General features: G+C 45.6%; 1 protein-coding gene across 1 annotated transcript in view; it reads right to left on the bottom strand.

The window, feature by feature from the left end:
* The window catches only part of C1QL1 (complement C1q like 1), a 421,304-nt gene extending 405,912 nt beyond the window's left edge, over positions 1–15,392 (bottom strand). Inside the window, exon 1 of the mRNA XM_078641389.1 lies at positions 14,784–15,392. Within this exon, the coding sequence (XP_078497515.1) occupies positions 14,784–15,392 (609 nt within the window). The remainder of the gene's footprint in view (positions 1–14,783) is intronic.
* Positions 15,393–22,505: the final 7,113 nt, after the last annotated feature.

Here is a 22,505-nt window from a genome sequence, read left to right as displayed (position 1 = left end):
TTGAATAAATAATAAATGAATAGAGAAATACTACGATAAAGAACACATCAAAAATACAATGTCAGTGATCAATAATGAAATTGCTAAAATATGTTCCTTAATGAAAATAATGAATTTGAACCCCCATACAAATATGCCATCTTTTAACATGATCCTAATTTTGTTTTATTTTAGCCCTACACTAATTCTCTCAACCCTAAATCTGTCTTAACCTACACCTGTGTACCAGACGTCTGCTTCTACACCACTGCTAGTAACTCTGTCCCTTTTCTGCACCTGCACTTGCTTTATTTGTTAGTTTTACAGCTCTTTTACTCTGAACTTCTTTTCAGTGTTATTTCTTGTATAGAGACTTTCATATATATATATATATATATTCATATATATATATATATATATATATATATATATATATATATATATATATATATATATATATATATATATATATCCTTATTTATTTATTCATTTATTTAAGGTGTCAGGGCGCTTCACAATACGAACAGTAATGATACATGAGGCGGCTTCTGTTCTTTATGTCTATTTCTTCTTAATGGCCTTTCATCCTAAAAGTGTCTTCGTCCTGCCAAAGTGTCGACCATCTCCCACAGTGCTCTGCTCTTCAGCTAGGTTTACCCATACCACCCGCCTACGCCTCCCCCAGATACGTGACGCAGCACTTGCGTGACGTGGCGTGCCTTTGTCCTGGTGACGTCGGTGACACTAGAGCTTCTTTTTCAGTCTCATGGTGAATACGCCGATCCCTGTGGTACCTTCATAATCCCCTCCCAAATAAAGCTGATATATATCCTTTAAAATACCCGGGGCTGTACCGGGAGGACGGCGGCGCTTCATTTGTGCTTGAATTGCAGCTGGTGGGCAACAGGCACACGTTTTTGGGGACGGAACTTCTTTTGAACCAGGATTTGACAGACTGAGAGAAAGCGAAAGTAAGACAGTAGAGGGAAAACGAATCAGACAATATGAAAACAGTGATAAACGGAGAAAGCAGGGATTGATAAAAAGGAGCCGAGTCTAGCGGTGGAGAGTGGGTGAAGAAAGAGGCGTGAGGTGAGTTGGGACCAGGCAGCCTTGGCTTTCAGCACACCTGGACTCCTAACAAAAACATGGACCACTGCACACTTATTTATCTGTAATTGTTATTATTAGTTTAAAAATAGTTAGGATAAGTACTGCCTGACAATTTTCTTGTGGTTAGTGGATAGCCCAAATACCGCGAGTGGGCTTTACGACTCAGATTTACTGTGAACGTTACGTTGTTGACTCTAATCTCGGCTCCTCTCATTCAAGATATAATGTGATCCCGGGAAAATCATTTCCTCTAATATACGCCAGTGTCTGTATCTGTTAAAGTAGCAGGCGCTTAGAAACAGTGGCACGGGGAGCTATGCAGGAAGCAGGCCGTTCCATCCAGCCGTACCTGTTTGGCTTTGAAAGTCTTTCTTCCACACCTGCTGCCTTCACTGCTCCCAGCTCCCCGCAACTCCGCCAACCACAATCCCACGAGCGTTTAATGGGTTTTTAAAGCTTTAATGCCATGCGCCCTATCTGACATTTTCTTCTCTCGTATTCTTTAAGTGCCCAGTGAGCGTGAACTTCACTCGGCGCTCCCAGACTACGGCTTCAAAGCACTTTCAACTCTTCCGAGATCAATGCAAACAGCCCCCGTCCACCCGTGCTCGCATCTTCCCGGGTAAAATCACCTCTCGTTCCTTTTTATTCCAGCCAATTATTGCACCTCGGGCCCGCTCGGAGAGCGGAGGCTGCCTCCTGGTCGCTAATTTGCATGGCGATCGGTGGGGTTTTCTAAACAGTGCACGCGCTTCAAGGGGTTAATTACTCGGTAAAGCCTCGTCTGCTCCCGAAGCTCTGCTGGAGCCCGCATCCTCTTCTAATGAGGCCGGGAGCGGAGAAGGCTTGGCTCTCGGAGAGCTCGGAGCGGGTTCTGCAGCCCAGTGTCACTACGGTTGTATGATGCTACAACGCGATCTTTTAGATCGCGGTACATCACAACGCATATTTTACAACGCAAGTCGTTACCACGACTTGCGCTGTAGGGTACTGGACTTAGGAATAGTAAGATTTACTATTCCAACTCCAGCCTACGTACATTAGGGAAGGTGTTGGAATAGTAAATCTACTATTCCTTAGTCTAGAGCGCCCTCTAGCGCAAGTCGTGGTAACGACTTGCGTTGTAAAAGACGCGTGGTAATGGCAGCACGGTGTTTTGACAGCGTTGTCATGGATGTTCCCCGTCACTACACCAGGCCGGGGCTGGGCCTGCAGACCCTGACTTTCAAGTATCTTCAGCCAGGCAGGGGAAAAGATGAAAAGGATGGAGAGAAGAATAGAGCAGAAGGATAGAAACAGAAGAAGGAAAGGAAGGATGTTAGGGCACCCGGAAGAGAAGGAAGGAAGATACAGTGGAAAAGGTAGGAGAGACAGAGAAAATAGAAGGAGTGAGAGTGAGAAAAGAAAAGGTGGAGGGAGAAAGAAGAGAGAGAAGTAAAAGAGCAGGTAAGGGAGGAAGAGAGAAAGAAGGTGATAGAAATAGTCAGGGGAGAACAAGAGAGCACAAGAAAGACATTGACGTCTGAAGGAATTGCATTAGAAAAAGAGATGAAAACCAACAGGAATTTGATAGAGACAGGAAGGAAAGGTTAAAGAGACAAAGGCGGTGATGGACTGGAACACGGTAGAGAAAGTACCCAGTAATATAGCATATTTTAGATCTTGTTTCTCCCTTTATCCTTTCTAAAGTATGCTTGGGTCATGATCATTTTTCCTCACCCTCGAGCCTTCTTCCATTTCCCGTCCACCCTCATGGTAACAAGCAGCTAACACAACCTCAGCTCCCAGGTTCCATCTCTCCTGTTCGCTACTTTCCTCACTCAAGCCCTCTTTTCCTTCATCCTTGTGGCCGTTAATTTTAAAACTCTCTTCGTACATCTCTCATAACAGCTCCTTCCATAGGTTCCTCCACCATAGCGCTTTGAAGCAGCCCGAGGGCAATATAACTCTTTACAACATGACATCAACATGAAATAACATCATGTGTCTTCACTATTGTTTTGCCTTCTTCTCACTCTTTCCTATCCCCTCCTTCCTTCTCACCTTTCTTTTTTCTTTCCTGCTCCCTCTGCCCCGTTTTGTGTTCTCTCCTTCTCTCTTCTTTTTCCCATCAGTGCTTTGAAGTTGTCTTAGGGCTGTACCAGCGCTACAAAAGTAACCAGCGTGGTATCAAAAATGTTCCAATTCTATCTCTTTTTTAGTTCCCCCTTCATCCTAAATATGATTTAAAGGTCTGTGGAGGAACAGAAGACAATGAGTGGACATGAGAAGGAATGCAGAACTGGAAAGCATTACACACCACTCAGCGTGACACAACAGCATGTTCTTTCCGAGCTTCTCATCTCCTTTCTTAAGTAGAATGGACAAGGGGCCAAGGCAGACACGTACAGACCCCAGAGACAGGTGTGGATCGGATCGGCCAGGGGCAGTGGCCAACAGTGTCCATGGTTTGAATTTCGTAGTCTCCCATTGTCAGCAACCATTGTAGGCCAAGGGATTGGCAGGGTTGCATAGACAATTGTCAGGGGCGTCAGGACAGGTTAAATAATGGACAAAGCTACCTGATAGCCACATCGCTGTCTGGTAGCCCCTGTCGACCACCCACATGCCCCTTGCCCTTCCAGTACCCGAGTTTGGGACAGAATTACAAGCCCTAGCACCACTGGAGCCTTTTTTATTACGCTCCGATGGCGCAGTGTACTGCGCCAAATTTACAAGGCCAATCAATGCCACTTTGCGTGGCTTTACACCGCCTTGTAAATATGGCCCTCTTTCACGCAGTACTCTGCATCAAACAGGTGTGTCATGGGTGTTGCTGTTCCCACGCGACACCCATGGCTTTTTGACACTGCCCCAGATTTACAAGAATTCATAAATCTGAGTCAACGTCAAAAACGAATGCCTTCCCAGTAGAGGCAATAAAGTGGTGCAACAAAGAGAAATACTTTTATTTATCCTCGTTTTTTAGGTCTCGCCCTGCGATTGCAGGCCAAAGGCCTGCAGTCGCAGAGCGAGACTATTGTCATCATTCCGGCTTTCAAGGACTCAAGGGGAGCCGGAGAGGACAACAGACTGTCACGCGCACGCAGCAGCAAGCACGCAGCAGCAGCCTGCCAGGATCAGGTCACGCGCTCCGATTCCGGCAGGCTCTTCACAACACACATACAGCCCCCCCCATACACACACACATACATACATACAGAACCCCCTCCCCTCCCGCATACACACACGCCCGCATGCACACACATAGCAGAGAACCCCCGGCACTTACACACACATCCCCTACCTCGTCTCGGCGTCTTCGCGCTCCCTTGCCCCGCTCCTCTGGTGTGCGCGCGCACCACTAGTTTCGATTCCCGCGTCGGCTCCTCACCACAGGTTTCTATTTAAACAGCCAATCAGGAGGCAGAACTCCTTGCAGACATGCTCCCTCTCTGGTCCGTTGTCATTTTTAACTGCGTCATGTTTACAGCGTCGGCGGCCGCAGAGGCATTGCTAAGTGCAGTGGGGAGACAGCGTCCCGGATACCAGCACGTCGGAGCCCAGGTAAAGTCCGCGCTATATAAAAGACTGGCCCGTTGCTCATTCGGTTCATGTTTGTTTTTGAAAAGGAAAGCTAGAAGCTGGTTTTGCCCCTCAGTAGAGACGACGACAGGCCAGGCACCTGAGTACTGTGTGCGTTTCTCCCCTGTGCCAGATTCCAACTTGTTTGATTGTGTTAATTTGGGGACAGAGTCATAGACACTGAGTGAGATTCACAGACACTGGTGTACCGCCCACCAGGAAATGAACACTCTCTCAGCCATTCACAATTAAGTAATATTATTATCCCACTTCACTCAGCGGGCGAGCCTCGATGGATGAAACACCGTTTAATTCGAAGCTGCAGGTTATACACCGCTGGAGCTTTACCCGCTGTGCTGCCCGGTGGATGTCTGTATGTTCTGTTGATCCGTCACTGTTGTTTCGGAGGGGGTCAGTGTCTGTGGTGCAGGTAGGCGAGCAATCGATAGAGCCAGAGGGAATCACCCTGCGCCTGCATTGGGTAGACGCTGCGGCCAGGCTTTGGAACTTGGTCGGAATTGTTTGAATTAAAAATAGTGACTGCTCCTATCACACTGTTTGACGGTATCCGCTCTGTTTGAACAGACTCTGATTTATGCCTGTGTGGCAAATATTCATTGTGGTGTTTTTATGGTGAAAACCGCTTTCCCTGTCACTAGTGGCATAACGCATAATGGTGTGGGGCCCCTTAATGGAGTTCCCTGTTCTCTGGCACCTTATGTTAGTATTCGAGTTGTCTTTGCTCTACAGGTGCACTGCTCGTGTGTTCACTGCACCATAGAGGTGAAGTACTCCATCCGACCCTTCACGTGCACACTCACCAGATCCAGAGACAGTGTGCACAGTGCGCGCGCCTTAAGATGCTTCCGGCCAGTCCAGGTGTTTTAACTCAGCTGTGGAAACCGCTGTCTATCTAGAGAGTGTATGTGTGAATAGTGCAGCAGGCGCAGTGACACCGGGGCCAGGGCTCTGAGTAGATCACTACACCCCAGTTATAGCTTTTTTCCCTACCAAACAAGAGAATGTTTCCCTTGAATTAGGAACCCCCAGCCCCCTTGCTACAACCCTGTGTCCAGCCAATGAGCTGCTACTTGTTTTAATTGGATTTTAGGTTTTGTACCAAACGGAGATTATTCGAGACATAGCCCATTGCTCCTACACAGAGCTGCCAATAACAGTACCAACACGCCTATTCACCAACATACACCTAGCAGTGTAACAGGTCAGATTATATTCTATTTGTTATTAAAAAATATATTTTGAAAATGTACAAAGTGCTGCGGTGTATATTTTATGTATTTTGAAAAATGTTATGCTGGTGCCAAGCAGTTGCAAGCCAAACTTAAGCGAAGAGAAGAACGTGCAGTGTTGCAGATCCTGAGCTAACTTGTGTTTACCTTGGTCAGTGGCAGCGTATTCCCTGTCATAAAGATTACCTGTTGTTTTTTATTTATTATGTACTTAGTATTTCAGCCTGCCGCTAGTTCTACTTCCAAGGTGATGGTGTGCGTGCTTGCGTTTGTGCGTGCGTGTGTGTGCATGTGTGTGTGTACGTGCGTGTGTGTGAGTGAGTGCATGCATGTGAGTGTGTGTGTGAGTGCATGCATGTAAGTCTGTTTGCGAGTGCATGCGTGTGTATGTGTCTGTGTGTTCGTGCGTGCGTGTGTTTGTGTGTGTGCCTGTGTGTGTGAAGAATTCTCTCATGCTGTATTTTGAGAAAGCTTTTGTGTATGCTGACTATGTTTGTAAACTCTCTCTAGATTTAAATCCGTTCTTTATGACAGGCTCTCCAAGGTGTCCAAAGATTACCTTAAAGACATTGTCAATGTGTTCACCTGAGGATTACCACCAGTGCCTAATTTGTAAAATAATAAGTGCAGGGCTCTCCTCAGGAGGCCCTGCACTTATTATTTTACAAATAAGCGTTCCCCACCCATTGCTCTTACACAGAGCTGCCAATAACAGTACCAACATGCCTTCTAACCAACACACACCTAGCAGTGTAACAGTTCAGATTAAATTCTATTTATTATTTTTAAAAATCCACCTTACAAAGGTAAAAAAAAACAGCACTCCTGGCAGCGCCCCTATAGCCATTCAGGGGCTTAATTGACAGATTCATATGCACACGACAACCGAAAAATATACAATTATCTTAACCAGTAGTTTCCCACTACTTTTTTCCTCATTACACTCTACTCAATGCAACATAAATACAACCCACAATCTACTCAGTACCACATAATTACACGCCATATAATTACACGTCACATAATCACACTCTACTAAATACAACATACACTCCACATAATACCACTCAGTGCCACATAAGTACACGTCACATAATTACATCCTATTCAATGCAACAAACACACTCCACATAATACCACTGTGCCACATAAGTACAAAAAAAACTAGAAGACATTTTTTATGTTAAAATCTTTTTTTAATCAGGTTGTTCAGTTGTATATAATGTTGTCTTCGTTTTTATAAAGGTAACAAAAATGCTCATCACTTTTTATTATAACTTTTCAACATAATGCACATCAGCCACAATGCTCTACAACATAGCCAAAAGTTCTGGCTAAACACATAAGGTCCCAAAAGCGAGACCTATTGGCTATGCCAATGCTTGTTGCTCTTTCTATGTGTGCTGCAGTTTGCAGCACACATAGAAGGAGCAAAATGCCATCACTGATTGCTTTTGTGCAGGCAGGTCTTCCTTCACACAGTCATCCCAGCAACGCAAGCACACTTGCACCATTCTGCAGGGGTGCCTGGATTGGCACACACCTGCTGTTTGTGTTCCGGAGCTGGGGCGAGCACAGGGATGCCCTGTATTCTTGTAAATACGGCACATCCCTACGTTTTTTAAATGATGCAGCTCGGCACAGCAAAATTGCTTGTGGCGCCTGCGCCATTTCATTGTAAATATGCCTCCTTGATTTTTCCTGTTCCAGGATTTCTGGTACCACTGCTTGTGTTGGCCAAATGGCCAGCCTTGCCACCTGTCGGATTTCCCTTGCCCGCCGGCTGAACCTCCCCTCTCCGGGGGCTCCGGTGATGGTTGGAGTGTCAAAAAACGTTCTCCCTATTATATTGGAGGTCCTGCCGGTAGCCGTCATCGGTGACCTCGTAAGGGTCGGTGATGCGTGGAGAGGTGAAGTGGCACAGGCCCGGGAAGCGGGCACGTGGCTCTGCGGGGTTGCCTACTGAGAGAGTGGATGGGGAAGTTGAGGTTTCCTCTGAGGCAGCCCAGCATTTCTTATTCAGTGCTTTGTTTATGCTTCATTCCTGGTTTGGTACCTTATCAATTTAATTGCAGTTGTTTGCCGAGGGCAGCTGGTGTTGCTAGGGGTTAACTAATTGAGACCCTTTCCTGGCAACAGCAAATTACAATGTGGATCTTTAGCCATGCTGTCTATTGTTTTCTACTGTATCGCTATAGGAACACATGGAAATAGGAAAAGTATCACCTTTTGCATAACTTTAGCTGCATATTAATTGTAAAGATGGTGATGTTCTATTAACCAATAGTTAAAATCTTAACCTGCCACTCCACCAGACTTACACAGTAGAAGCTCGTCAAACACTGGAACCCTCGAGTGAAGGTAGAAGGGTCACCGTGTTTTCGAGGTTTTGTTGCAATGTTTTAGCTTCCCAAACACGTGGTTGTACAGTTTCACGTGGCCAGATACTGTGGGCTACTCGCTTCCAAGGATTAGGAAGGAAAGTTCATGTATTAGTTATATCCATGGGATATTCATGATGTTATTCTCTAAATATTGTAACTTTATATATAAACTGTCGTGTTTATGAGGGAAATAAATATGGCCTGAGGAGAATGGTGTATTATTTAACGCAAGGATGGTGGAATCAGTTGTATGTTTATCAGTGTAGAATGTCTGTCTGGATTGAGATATGACCAGTCTCGCTAGGGCCCCCCACCTGAGAAGATGAAACTGGAAAGGAAGGCGGCAAGTGAAGGAAGGAAAGCAAAGAGAGGGACCAGAGAGTGTTTAATGCAAGAGAGAGAATGACGAAAGAGAAGAATGAAACAGGTGCTAAGTAGTTATAGTTGTCATATTGTGAAGTGAGTTACTTCGAGGAGCTCCTAGGCTAAACAGAAACGCCACTTTTTATGTACACTGTTTAATGCCAGTGTTCAATCTGTTTCTAAGCACTTCCAATCTTGGTAGGTAATGGGACTGATGCAATGATTTGACCAGGATTACACAGTTTTAGCCACACCGCAGCGATGCCAGGATTGCAGTTTAGCTGCTTAGGTTCTCATGTTCCACAGTCATCAACTTTGAAACTAGTCCACATACCGTGCAGACATGTGGAAGGAAAAGAAGAGCTCGGCAGCAAAAGAGAGAAACGTGGATTCTGATTCCTAAAGGGCAATGAAAAATGCACACACACTCGGGGTCAAAGGGGAAAAGAGGCGAGGCAGAGAAGTGAGAGCCCCAGAGGGTTATTGGCGAAAAACAAGGGCTCATCTTTGTTATAAGGCTCACTCTGAACTTTTTGTCGCTGGCACTAGTTAGCAACACTTGCCTGCCCTCCTGGCAGGGCTGGTGACGAATCAAAAGAGGGAGCGAGCTGGAGACTGACAACTAGGCTGTGACTGCAGAGCGGCGCCCTCTCAGCAGCTTCCTCTCGGCGGCACAGCGGGCACGCAGCTGTTCCCAGCCCACGGGCATCAGTGCCAGCTGCTGTTTGTGCACCTTCTGAGCGCCCGTGCCAGAGCCAGGGAAGACGCGGGAACTTGCGCGTGCCACTCTGGGCACCTCTCGCGCTCGGCCTCGCGCCCTGTGGTATCCCGTGCCCCTGCTCGGGCACCGCAAAGTGCCCACATCGGACTACTGTCGTGTATGAGTCGCCAGCAGCCCACAGCACACCCCAATCCCAAACCCTTCAGCTGCTCTCCGAGGCACACGTGAGCGGATCCTCGTGAATACCGCTGGCACGTGAGACTCACAACAGTGCCCCGAAGCGTGCAGACGTACAGCGCTTCGTGGGCGCGGCAAGAGGCGCCTGCTGCCCCTCTGAGGTCCTCCAGACATATCCTAATTGTATCCAGAACAACACCTTTTCATTCACATAAACTACAGCTGCGGCAAATGCAACCTGTTCTGGGTCTCTTTAAGTTGGCGCTGGAGTAAATCTTTCTGAGAACATTGAAAGGCGGCTGGCGTAAATGTCATCAGACCCAGGCCTTGCCTATTTTTACTCCACAATGCTAACCGACCTTTGCTCTAGTCATTCCATTCCGAATGTGCGCTGCAGTGAAGACTTTTTAAATTAAATATAGCACAGGTGGTGTACTCCTGACACGCTCAAGGGGACCCCGAATTTTCTCTGGTGGGAAAACCTTGAGTTTGTAAAATACGGGCGGCTTTAAACTCATATTTCAAGTTCCTTTCTCTCACAGTTTTATATAGTGTGAACTCGACCCGAAGGTTTTGCAGCGCTTTACATGAGCACCGTTACATTACACATTCATTTGTGGTAGGCACTGGACGATCAAGAAATCCGTTCAGAATCACAGGAGGTTGAGCTGATGCCGAGAATTGAACCTGGTTTCCCAATTCCAAAAGTGGCAGCTCTGGCCCTTACACCACACCCTATTTCACAGCACATGTTTTTTTGTCCTGCAGGCATCCTTAACTTGCACCATAATAACATATTTCACTCCAGTCATCACTTAATTTGTGCCATAGTAAAACCCTCTACACCATGCAATCCTTAATTTGCACCATATTAAAGTAATCTACTCCAGACATCCCCTAATTTGCTCCATAGTAAACACCTTTTACTCAAGGCATCTCTCAATTTTCTCCATACTAAAATATTTTACTCTAGGCATCCACTAATTTGCTCCATAGGAAAACCCTCTACGCCAGGCAAATCTTAATTTGCACCATATTAAAGTACTCTACTCCAGACATTCCATAATTTGCTCCATAGTAAACACCTTTTACTCAAGGCATCACTCAATTTACACCAAATTCAAATATTTCACTCCAGGCATCCATCAATTTGCTCCATAGTAAAACCTTTTACTTCAGGCATCTCTCAATTTGCATTATAATAAACTATTTTACTCTAGGCATCCGCTAATTTGCTCCATAGTAAAACCTTTTGCTACACGCATTTCTTAATTTGCACCACATTAAAATATTTTACTCCAGAAATACCCTAATTTGCTCCATAATAAAACCTTTTACTCCAGACATCCTTTAATTTGCACCATATGAAAATATTTTAGCCTGGACATCCCCTAATTTGAACAATAGTAAACTCTCTTGTTTGAGACAGGTCTCATAACAAAATATTCTACTTCCGGCATCACCGAGTTTGCTCCCAAATAAAAGAAACTACAATAATAATAAGATAATAAAATATTTATTCTGACGTCGCCTTTCTGCCATCATGGTAAAATCTTGTACTCCAGGAATCATAGGAAAATTGTTTTGACATTCCCTAATTTGTTTCACAGTAAAGTGTATTTGAGTATGGTAGAGATTGGCTGGTGTAATTCTCTTTTGCTGCAGGTATCCCATAATCAGCTGGCGTAAAAAAATCTTGCATGTGTTAAAACCAGCTGGTGTAAATCTGTTACGCTCCAGGCATTTCTTAATTCGTTCCGACAAAAAGTTTTGGAGTACGATAGAGGGTGGCTGGTGAAGTCCAAAATGCACCTGGCATCCAGATATTAGCTCCAGAGTAAAATCTTTTTTAGACCAGTGAGAGCTGGGTGGTGTAAAATAATATTTTTACTTGCAGTAGAAGATGGATGTTAGTCTAAGGTGTCATGTAATTAGCTGGGAGTAATATATCGCAGTATGTAAAAGCTAGTTGGATACTGAGATGCTCGAGGAACCTTCTAATTTACTATATCGTACGTCAGCTAACATTTGAAAGCCCACACTCTGTCACAAAGCCTCTCCTAGACCCTAGAGGGCCTAGAAGGAGTAAAGTGAAGCTTCTTATGAGCCAACGTGACCGCACAGCGCACTCAGGTGCCGGATGTTACTCACAGGTTGACCCTTCTGCACTACACTGAGGTGTGTAAAGTGTCCTGGTGCTGAAGCTGCATCTGCAGTGCTCTCCGGCCCTAGGACTATCCTCAGCAATGAACACAGGACAACCAAGAAGAACCTTTAAAGAGGAAAACAGGAAGCTTTGTGTTTTCCATTTGACTTGTATTGGTGTGAGTATTAGTATAAGAAGGATAAAGTGAAAAAAAGAAGAACATGTAATTTTGCATTGCATTTACATAGTGCTTTCTAACCCTGCACGGGCGCTGAAGCGCTTTCGGCAGGCAGCACATTTCTCCAGAACCCAAGGTCAGTGGCTAATCTGGTGGTTGGTTATTGACTCCTGTCAGGATTAGCCTTGTGCTCTAGAAGACCATTCCAAGCTTGTAGCCCACTCTGTTTGTGGCAGATGAAATTATTAGGAGTTAGATGTGATCACTTGTGGTGAATATGTGAGTTCATGCACGTGGCTGGCGGGATGAATGGATAGATGAGAAGAGACTGTGCATTTTTACGTTGCAGGAATGCGGTTTCAAATGAGGCTGTGATCTACCAGGGGAGGTGTGGGCAAATTGTCAAAATCCAGTAATAGAAAGTAGTCACACAGGCATGTACCTGAGGGTAGGCTACACACAGAGAGAGTAAGGCATGCAGACAATGAAGGGTAAGGAGAGGGCCATCGAATAGCAAAGCTGGAGAGCGAACATGTGTCAGTTTGATCAAGGTCAATCAGTGCTTAATTTGAGCCATGGGTGCCCGTGGGGCCCAATGGCACTCATTTCTTGGGACCAGCACCTATTTATCATCTTCAGACATTGACCAACAGCAAGAGAAGAGGAAACAAACACAGGGGATAGAAGGAGGAACAGAAATATGGAAAAAAAACACTCGAAAAAGGAGAAAGCAGGAACCCGCAAGAGAAGATAAAGGGGCAGGGAGGGTCTGGTGGTGGAGTAAAGAGCTATGAGGTGGATTCAAGGCTGCACTGCCTTGGTATTTGGCGTGCTGAGAGGTAAAGGCACCAGACGTCGGCTTCGAAGGAGAGCTTTGGGCACCTGCACTCATTCTTTTACAAATTAGGCACGAAGGTCAATTTTTCATGCATGGTTTCATGATGATAGAAGATGCTTTTTGAGACACCATGGAATTTAAGGATGTAAAACTGTACAAAGAAACAACACTGTTTGTTTGTGGAATGCTGTACCGTGCTATAGCATTTTCTTTTAGTGAGCGGTCACCAAGAGGCAATTCTATATGATACGGGCACAGAAATCTTGAAAGTTGTGGAACAAACTGGTCAGACAGACCATTTCCTGAACAAGGACTGACTCTGTTCCAGCTCTACTAGCCTCTCACAGACACCATCAAATTTCCCTACAGGCCTGTCGTCTTTGAGTGAGACTAATCTCATGCTGGTGCTTTAGGATTTGCGCCATGGACCCTCTATTGCCGCTACACCAGACCCTCCAGTTCAGATCTACTTTCCAGACTCTTTAACCCATTCCCTGAGGCATGGATCCGGTCTTGGCATTTCATTTGATTCCTTGAGGTGCTCTGGGAGTTGTAGTCTTGGTAAGCTTCCCTTAAAGTACATGGACATGTTTTAATGACACAGGTGAGTTGATAATCCCATGCCACATAGGGCAGGGAGGCTGAGAGGTCTGTGGATGCACATCTTTAGAGAGCGCCCTCGCTGAAACCCATCATCTAAGTCCATTTTAAATTCATTTAGTTCTCTCTGAAGTTCTCAGTTTTTCCCGACCCTCTGGGAGGGTGAACCTCCCAGATGCCAAGGAAAATCCACAGGACGCTTATTTCTGTGTCAAGTTGAATGTTATCGGCTCTCCCAGTTGATTCCTGCCATTGCCAATTCCAGGAGTATAACTAGGGCCACTGGCATCAGATGTCAATTGAAGGCCAAATTATGTGGTAGGTTGGCAAAAGTGTTCGGCAAGAAAAAGCAAATTATGAGGCATAATGGTGCGAAATGCGCATGTTAACGATTAAATTGCTAAAAACGAGGTGCAAATTTGCCCAGAATTAAAACCTCGATACAGCAATCAGGGAGTGCCCAGATACACTTTGCAAAGGGTCTGTCACTGCGCTTAACTAAGTGAGAGACTTATGTTTAGTAACTTTTGATCTGTTCAAAGTCGATTTTTGGGGGGTAAAATCTGCAATGAATGCAGCAGATTGTGGTTTATGTGGCAAATGCGGAAAATCCGGAATTATGTAAACAACCAAGGCTGCAGGACTGCTTTATTCCAGCGGCCGTGAGTGTAACAAGCTGAACATTATTGCTAGCGCCAAGAAGTTTAACCTTTGATCTTAACACATGTCAATAGCGCACTCTTACCCAGCGCGAGAGTCCTGGGAGGCAAACGTGCGTTGTATAACTAAAATAAAATACACGACTACAGAATATATTATCCGAGTCAGCCGGCAGGCTAAGGGTTGTCGCAGCCACTTCCTGTACTGATCCCTCAAACTGTGTGTACCGCGGTTCCTTAATTAGATTTTTATTCTGGCTCTAAAACACATTTGCACCTCAGACTGCATTAAGGTCATTTTTGTTTGGGTGATTTTCGCAAAGCGCTCCCACGTCCCCCAGGCAGGAGAGGCGCTGGAGCTATTTACATGGAGGCGCTTCAGACATTTTAGAACTACGCTGTGCCCCCTCCCTAAACACTTAGACGTGGGGTTCGCTCAGACCGCCCCATCCTCGCCCAGCACTGCTGGTCTCAGCATTCGCGCCGCACAGTCCGCGAAGTCGGAACGGGAAAATAATGAGCTTTTTTAGCTTCCAGGAGTCGGCTAATGAGCCACATTTCCACCCGATCAAGAACTCGGCTCCAAATCATGGAAGCACTGGACCGAAAAGCAAGGCTAACTGCGTCGGAATCCCGGCTCTCCAATGACTTGCTGTGTAATTCTGAGCAGGTCAGCCTACCTCTATGCGATCACTTTGATTAAACAAACTTTACGGTTGACACTTGGCGGACATAAAGCACTTTGACAAAGTTTGCAATTGTTAATTACACCACACACCAGATGCCACATGTTCCCACTGCCACGCGTTACCTGCCCGTTCTTGCAGAGGTCTGCCCACATGCTGGTGCCATCTCCTCCTCGCATCAGGATGTGGTAGGTGAAGAAGTAAGTGCCCGGAATGTTACACATAAACTTCCCGGTGGCTGCGTCGTAGTTGTTGCCCAAGTTCGTGACTATGTCGTCAAACTTGAGAATTTCATAGCCCTCGTGCGGGTTCTTCAAGCCGGCGTAGAAGGCCACCCTTGGCACGGTGGTGTAGGTGGCCGTGCTGATGGCACCATTGCTGCCGATTCCTGGGTAACCTGGGGGCCCCACTTTGCCCAGCTCGCCCCTCTCACCTGGTGGCCCCATAGGGCCTGGGGGGCCAGGTTCCCCTGGTGGGCCAGGTGGTCCCGGCTTTCCTGGTCGGCCAGGCTTCCCTTGGGGCCCCTGCACCAAAGTGGACGGAGGGGGTGGCACGGCCCCACTATTGTCCCCCGGTGTCTCTGCATCTTCCCGCAGGCTGGCGCTGGTGGCCGCGGTGGTCTTTGCCAGGTAGGGGTCACAGACCATGCGGCATGTGCCCAACATCTCATAGTGTCCGTCTGTCCCCACTGAGTTGACCAGTACCGGGATGAGGATGACCAGCACCAAAATCATCACGACTCCCACAGCGGCCGCGATGAGCGTCTTTCTTCCGAGGCTTAGCCTGGAGAGCGGTTGAGAACGCTGCCTCCCCGATGGCGGAATGGTGCCTGCTGGGTGGGAGGGGGTGGATACCCCTTGTAGAGCTATGGTGAAATATGTGTATATATGTGTGTATATATATATATATATATATGTATATATGTGTATATATTTATTATATGGTTGAGTCCCTAGAAAGCTCCACTACAGAAAGCTGGAAAGAAGTGTCTGTAGAAAGCCCAAAAACCTAGATGTGGGCTGAACTGAAATTGAATATTGCCCTTATATAGCTTCGGCTCCTGTGCCCCCCCAGCTGAGGCACATGGTAATGTGCAGGCAGAGATGGAGACACACGCCCAGCAGCCAGCGAGCGCCTAGTGCGCGCTCTCAGCGCTCTCTCTCCCTCTCTCTCCACCCCTTCCTTTCTCTTCCTCAACCCATCGCTCGCTCCTATCTCCGAGGGATAGCTTCTCCGTATATACACCGACCTACCACCCCCTCTTTAAGTGTTTCTCCTCCTCCCTTCTTCGTCCCCTCCTCCCCAACGGAGGCGAAAAATACCCCCCCCCCCCCTCAGACCAGATTAAAAAAAAGTCGCGCGAATGTAAATCTGCGAGAAGATGGCGTGAGGCGAGCGGCAGACTGACCCAGGACGACCAGCACCGGACCACGGGGAGCCATCCATCAGCGGGGGAGGACGGGTCGATGGGGTCGGGGCAGCTTTCACCTGGCTGCGGGTCCCAAAGTGGAGGTGGCCGGGAGGGGTGGGGGTGATGAGCGGAGGGGGCGCGTCAAGCAGCCGCAGGCAGGTTCGTCAGTCCCTCCTTCCGCGCGTCTCACGGTTTGTTTTGGGGTAAAAGAGAATAAGTTAGGCAGCGATTGTTGTGCAGTTTCTTTCTTCTCCCGGAGCTGTCATCTGCTTCGCTCCGTCTCCTGGAGGCGGCTTGTTTGGGAAGGCGAGGGGTTTGAAGGCGGGAGTGCGCGGTGGCAGCGCACCGAAGGTGTGCAGTCAGCATGCACAGGGTGCCGGATGTTTACGCAGCGCTCGAGTTCTCATACTTAACGCAGGGGATCGATTCACAAAGCTTTTGTGTGTGAACGTTTGTGTCGCACATGTGCTAATGTCACTTTGCACACGCGCACACCCACTTTTGCAAATCTCAGCAGTTGTTTTTTTTCGCTTGAAAAATAATTTACCCACAAGAATATTTTTGTGTCAGAAATTCTACTCACAGGGATGGGGCTTACCAGGGCTGGAAAGCCAGTGAGCTTGTGCACACCACCAACGGACACCATTGTGGATAGTCACAAACTCCTTTCTCAGCTCTTCCCACTCTACAAATCACGAGAGATTTACTCCTATCCACGGCAGAAGTAAATCACTTTCCAGGCCGGACAATAGAAGAGAATGGCTCTAAATTATATATATTTTTATATATATATATATATAGATACTGAAAAACACAGAGGTTGAACTAATGTTATAGCTAGGTGAACATTTCTATGGTAAGGTGTCTTTTTGATCTATAAAAAAAATCAACTGAAATTAGCCAGGTACAGCAATAGTTATCTCAAGGACAAATTCACTCGTGCCTTAAGGTAACTATAACGGGCACCCCTTCATCATTTCTCACAAATAATGTTATTGCACACGTTGCAGTGGTAATACTGTGCATAGCGGGGCACAGATTTATAGTTACTATAGGTTACAAGTTATAGTTACTTGACATAACCATAACTGGTGACTTTCAGTGGTTTTGTTAGTTTCACATGGTACGTTTTATGTGACATTTTCAATAGCGGCTCGTGGAGGGAGTTCTGCGGGGCGGTGGGGCGGGGCAGGGGACGGGCAGGGTGGGGGGTGGTAAACTCCAGCTCACGGCCGACCGGAGTGATGGAAATAAATAAATAAAACAAATTTCATTCCGCGAGCTGAAACGCATTTGGCGTTTCAGCGCACACAATGAAATTCGTTTTCAGCCGCTAATGGACATTTTCACTTAACTATAGCATCCCTTTAACCTTTGCTATTTTCAGTGAATTTCTAAGGTTTTGTTAATGCAAAGTTAGATATTCTTATCTATCTATCTATCTATCTATCTATCTATCTATCTATCTATCTATCTATCTATCTATCTATCTATCTATCTATCTATCTATTTATCAACAGATAGATAGATATATTCACTGAAAAAACCAAAGGTTAAAATGGCAATATAGCTAGGAATTATATATATATATAATAGATAGAGATAGATATATAGATATACAGCAGATATGCAGAGCATGGTATGGAGGAGCCATGATTCGCAAGAGGCGAAGGCTCGAGCAGATCATGTTACCCCCCTCTTTCAATAATGGTTATAAACAGCATATTACACTCAGCAGTTCTGTATGCAGGGTTTATGTCCTGTCACTTTTCCATCTGCAGTAGTTAGAAATAAAGATCTATCACTCAAATATATCACTGATCCCATTCACTGAATACCCCAGGAGTTACATACCACACAAGTGCTCCTAGAAATGCTTGTGTTGAGCTGATCACTTCACTACCAACGTTCCAGAAAGCTTTAATCTCAGTCGAAAAACATGGACGTGGCGTAACCTTAAAGAAGTGTTTTGCCTATACTGTGTAAAAGATATTGTTCTTCACAGTTCCTGTCAGAGAACTTTAAGAGGCATCTTTCCAAGTAGGCACATCTGATGGTCCAGGAGGAAGGTCTGCTCAGAAGCGTCTCTGCCCTACGCTCTTTCACAGCACTATTCTATGGGAGAATATGTACATTCCTGTGAAGTAACAGATAATGTTCTTGACACCAAGTAACTCTCTGCCAGAAGCTACTTACAAGAAAAATATGCACCTTAGAATCAATTCGGAGCAGACCTTGAAACACCACCAGTCGTCACAAGAAAATTCCAAAGATAAACAAACACTTCCGTGTGTTTACTTCTGAGACAGAAGCTGGATTGTTTTATAGAAGTCTTGCAGAGCCAATTTATTATGAATCAAATAAAAACTCTACCTAACTTCTGAGCTGCTACATACACTCAAGTAGCAAACTCCATTTAGTGTGTCCCTCATAGTCATCACGTGCTGCATCGAAGTGCATTCCAACTCTGCCTCCATGCCACTGATCAGTCCTACGCAGCCAATAACAAGTGGTCCTCCCTGTCATCACGGACTACTGTACTTCTCAAAACAACTCTGTGACGTAGCCTTGGAGTACTGAAACACATTCCATACTGTGCCAGCCTTACCTCCTAAGCATTCGGGGTCACATAACATCCCACTCCAAATATACCTTCTAGCCAAGAAGCATTGCCACACATTCCATTCTGGCTCCCTCTTCTAGCCGCAACGTATTGCAGCACGTCCCATTCTAGCTCTCTCGCCTAGCCACAAAATATTACAACACAACACATCCCATTCCAGCTCTTTCTCTATCCACAAAGCACTAAAACACATCCCATTCCAACTTTCTCTCGCCTAGCCACAAAGTATTACATCACATCCCATTCCAACTCTCTCTCTCTCTCTCCAAAAAGTATTACAAGACATCACATTCCAGCTCCATCTCCTTGCCACAAATTATTATAACTCAACACATCCCATTCCAGCTCTTTCTCTATCCACAAAGTACTAAAACACATCCCATTCCAACTTTCTCGCGCCTAGCCACAAAGCATTACAACACATCCTATTCCAGCTCTCCTCCTAGCTAAAAAGTATTACAACACATCCCATTCCAACTCTGTCTCTACCCACAAGGTATTACAGCGAATCCCAATTCTGTTCTCTCTCCTAGCCACAAAGTATTATAACACACCCTGTTCCAACGCTCTCTCCTAGCCACAAAGTATCACAACACATCCAATTCCAGTACTCTCTCCTAGTCACAAAGTATCACAACACAACACATCCCAGCTCTCGCTCCTAGTTACAAAATATCACAACACAACACATCCCATTCCAGCTCTCTCTCTAGCCACAAAGTATCACAACAAAACACATCACATCCAATTCAAGCTCCCTCTCTTAGCCCCAAAATATTGCAACACATCCCATTCCAGCTCTCTCTCTAGTCACAAAGTATCACAACACAACACATCCCATTCCAGCTCTCTCTCTAGCCACAAAGTATCACAACACAGTACATCCCATTCCAGCTCTCTCTAGCCACAAAGTATCACAACACATCCCATTTCAGCTCTCCCTCTAGCCACAAAGTATCACAACACAACACATCTCATTTAAGCTCCCCCTCTTAGCCACAAAATATTGCAACACATCCCATTCCAGCTCTCTCTAGCCTTAAAGTATCACAACACATCCCATTCCAGCTCTCTCTCTAGCCACAAAGTATCACAACACAGTACATCCCATTCCAGCTCTCTCTAGCCACAAAGTATCACAACACAGTACATCCCATTCCAGCTCTCTCTCTAGCCACAAAGTATCACAACACAGTACATCCCATTCCAGCTCTCTCTCTAGCCACAAAGTATCACAACACAGTACATCCCATTCCAGCTCTCTCTCTAGCCACAAAGTATCACAACACAGTACATCCCATTCCAGCTCTCTCTAGCCACAAAGTATCACAACACAGTACATCCCATTCCAGCTCTCTCTCTAGCCACAAAGTAGCACAACACAACACATCCCATTCCAACTCTCTCTCTATCCACAAAGTAGCACAAAACATCACATTCCAGCTCTCTCTCTTGCCACAAAGTATCACAACACAGCACATCCCATTCCAGCTCTCTCTCTAGCCACAAAGTATCACAACACAGTACATCCAATTCCAGTTCTCTCTCCTAGTCACGAAGTATTACAACACAACACATTGCATTCCAGCTCTCTATGTAGCCACAAAGTAGCACAACACATCCCATTCCAACTCTCTCTCTAGCCACAAAGTAGCACAAAACATCACATTCCAGCTCTCTCTCTTGCCACAAAGTATCACAACACAACACATCCCATTCCAGCTCTCTCTCTAGCCACAAAGTATCACAACACAGTACATCCAATTCCAGTTCTCTCTCCTAGTCACGAAGTATTACAACACAACACATTGCATTCCAGCTCTTTCTCCTAGGCACAAAATATTGCAACAAATCCCATTCAACTCTCTCTCTCCTAGCCACAAATTATTACAACACAACACAACGCATTCGATAACAGCCCTCTCTCCTAACCACAAAGTATTACAACACATCCCATTCCAGCTCCCTCTCCTGGCCACAAAGTGTTCCAACACAACACATCCCATTCCATCTCTCTCTCTGATAGGAACACTTTCTCCGAGCCAGCAAGTATTACACCGCAGACCATTTCAACGCTGCCTCATTGCTGCGTGCACGTCATTCAAACTGTTCCTCCAAGCCATCAGCAGTAATAAAATTCCACTTCAGCTCTTCCTCTAAGCAATGGAAGTCTTCAATGCATGCCTCATAGCCACAACACCGAACACCCCATCCAATTCCAACTCTACTTTTTTGCCATTGAATGTAACAACAAATCCCGCTCCGTCCTCCCTCATTGCCAACAAGGGGTGCAATTTCAATTCTTCCATCTGTCCTCATAGTCTTGCATCTCGTCCCATTCCACCTCTGATTACTAGCCATTGAGTGTTACATAACATTCCACTCCATCTGTACGCCTGAGCCATGGATCACCTCAAAGTATGCCCAATCTAACCTTACCTTCAAGCTTCCAAACATTGCACCTTATCCAATTCCACTTCTTCAACTTAGTCATCAAGCATTTCTCCACATGTTTTTGCAACACTACCTCGTGGCCATAGAGCACAGCAGCGTGTCCTATTCCATCTCTACCCCCTCTGTGCAGAGGGAGGAATTCACAGTAACTCATGTGTGAGACCCAGGATGTGTCTGGTTACTGTGATCCTGCAATTTCTCTCTGTCTAGTATCAATTCTTGGGAAAGACTTGTGAATATGAGTCAACATGTCTCTCAGAAAATCTGAATTAGACTTCGAAAGAAGTTTTTTTCGCAGTTTTATATAGTACGGACTCAACCCGAAGGTACTGGAGCGCTTTCATGAGCACCAGTAGCTTTACACAGAGAATAAAGTGAAAAGTAAACTGTCCTACAGAAACTCAGCAAAATACATTCTGGTATAGCAGATTTGTCATCCACATAATTATTTCAATTATGTTGGTGGTCCCATGGAAGATAAGTGATAAGGCATAGGTGAATAACTGGCAGTGAAGTGCCCATCTTGTGGAAGTGCGGACAGAGAGGCTTAAGGGCAGCCTACATTTTGAATTGTATATGAACTAGTTGTTTCCAAAGAAAAAATAAACACATTTCAAAACGTAATTGGGATGAACTGAGATAAACCAGACTGTTTCAGTACCATATTCAACCTACAACCATTCATACAGAAGTCAGAAAAAAACAATTATTATAGGTGTAAACTGACTGATGAGTGTGTAGAGCAGGACAATACTCCTCATGTCCACAATGTGAACCTATTGACCTAGCAACATCTTAGAAGTTCAACACCATATGCTTTATTGTGCCATGGGTTCTCTCTTTATTGCAGGCCTCACATTCCAAACGGTATCGTCTCGCTCACCTAGCCTGCTGCTTGTTTCATGCAAGCATTATCAAGGTTACTTCTTGCTATGTTATAAGTCATAAGTCTGAAGTTCCAGTTCCATCTCCTCTATTGTAGTCAAGTACTAAGGTCGTAAAGGCGGCACATTGATAAGTGGCCTGGCCAAACAGGCTTTATTGGTTTTTCGCTTCTCCTGATTTCTTCACCTATGTTCCACAGGGCATTGCTTTATAACCCATGGTAATGTTCAGTAAAACAGTGCGGCTTTTGAAAGGGCTCGCCATTTCTTTAGGAAGGTAAAGCATTGTCCCCTATGTACAGCCTTTGAGGGAGATATGACAGAATTTCTAGGGGAAACATCTATTACAATGGAGGCATTACATTGTAATTCCTTTACACAGGGCCGGAGTGGCTACCAGGCGTTTTGGAATGCTGCTAAGCTGGTGGCTGATTTCGTTGGTGGGGACCTGCGTGTGCTGAACGAAATTCGTTTT

Source organism: Lissotriton helveticus, chromosome 5_1 (assembly GCF_964261635.1).
Source record: "Lissotriton helveticus chromosome 5_1, aLisHel1.1, whole genome shotgun sequence".
NCBI classification, from domain to species: Eukaryota; Metazoa; Chordata; class Amphibia; order Caudata; family Salamandridae; genus Lissotriton; species Lissotriton helveticus.
Note: the sequence above shows the minus strand (reverse complement) of the source record. Positions and strands in the feature narration are given on the sequence as shown.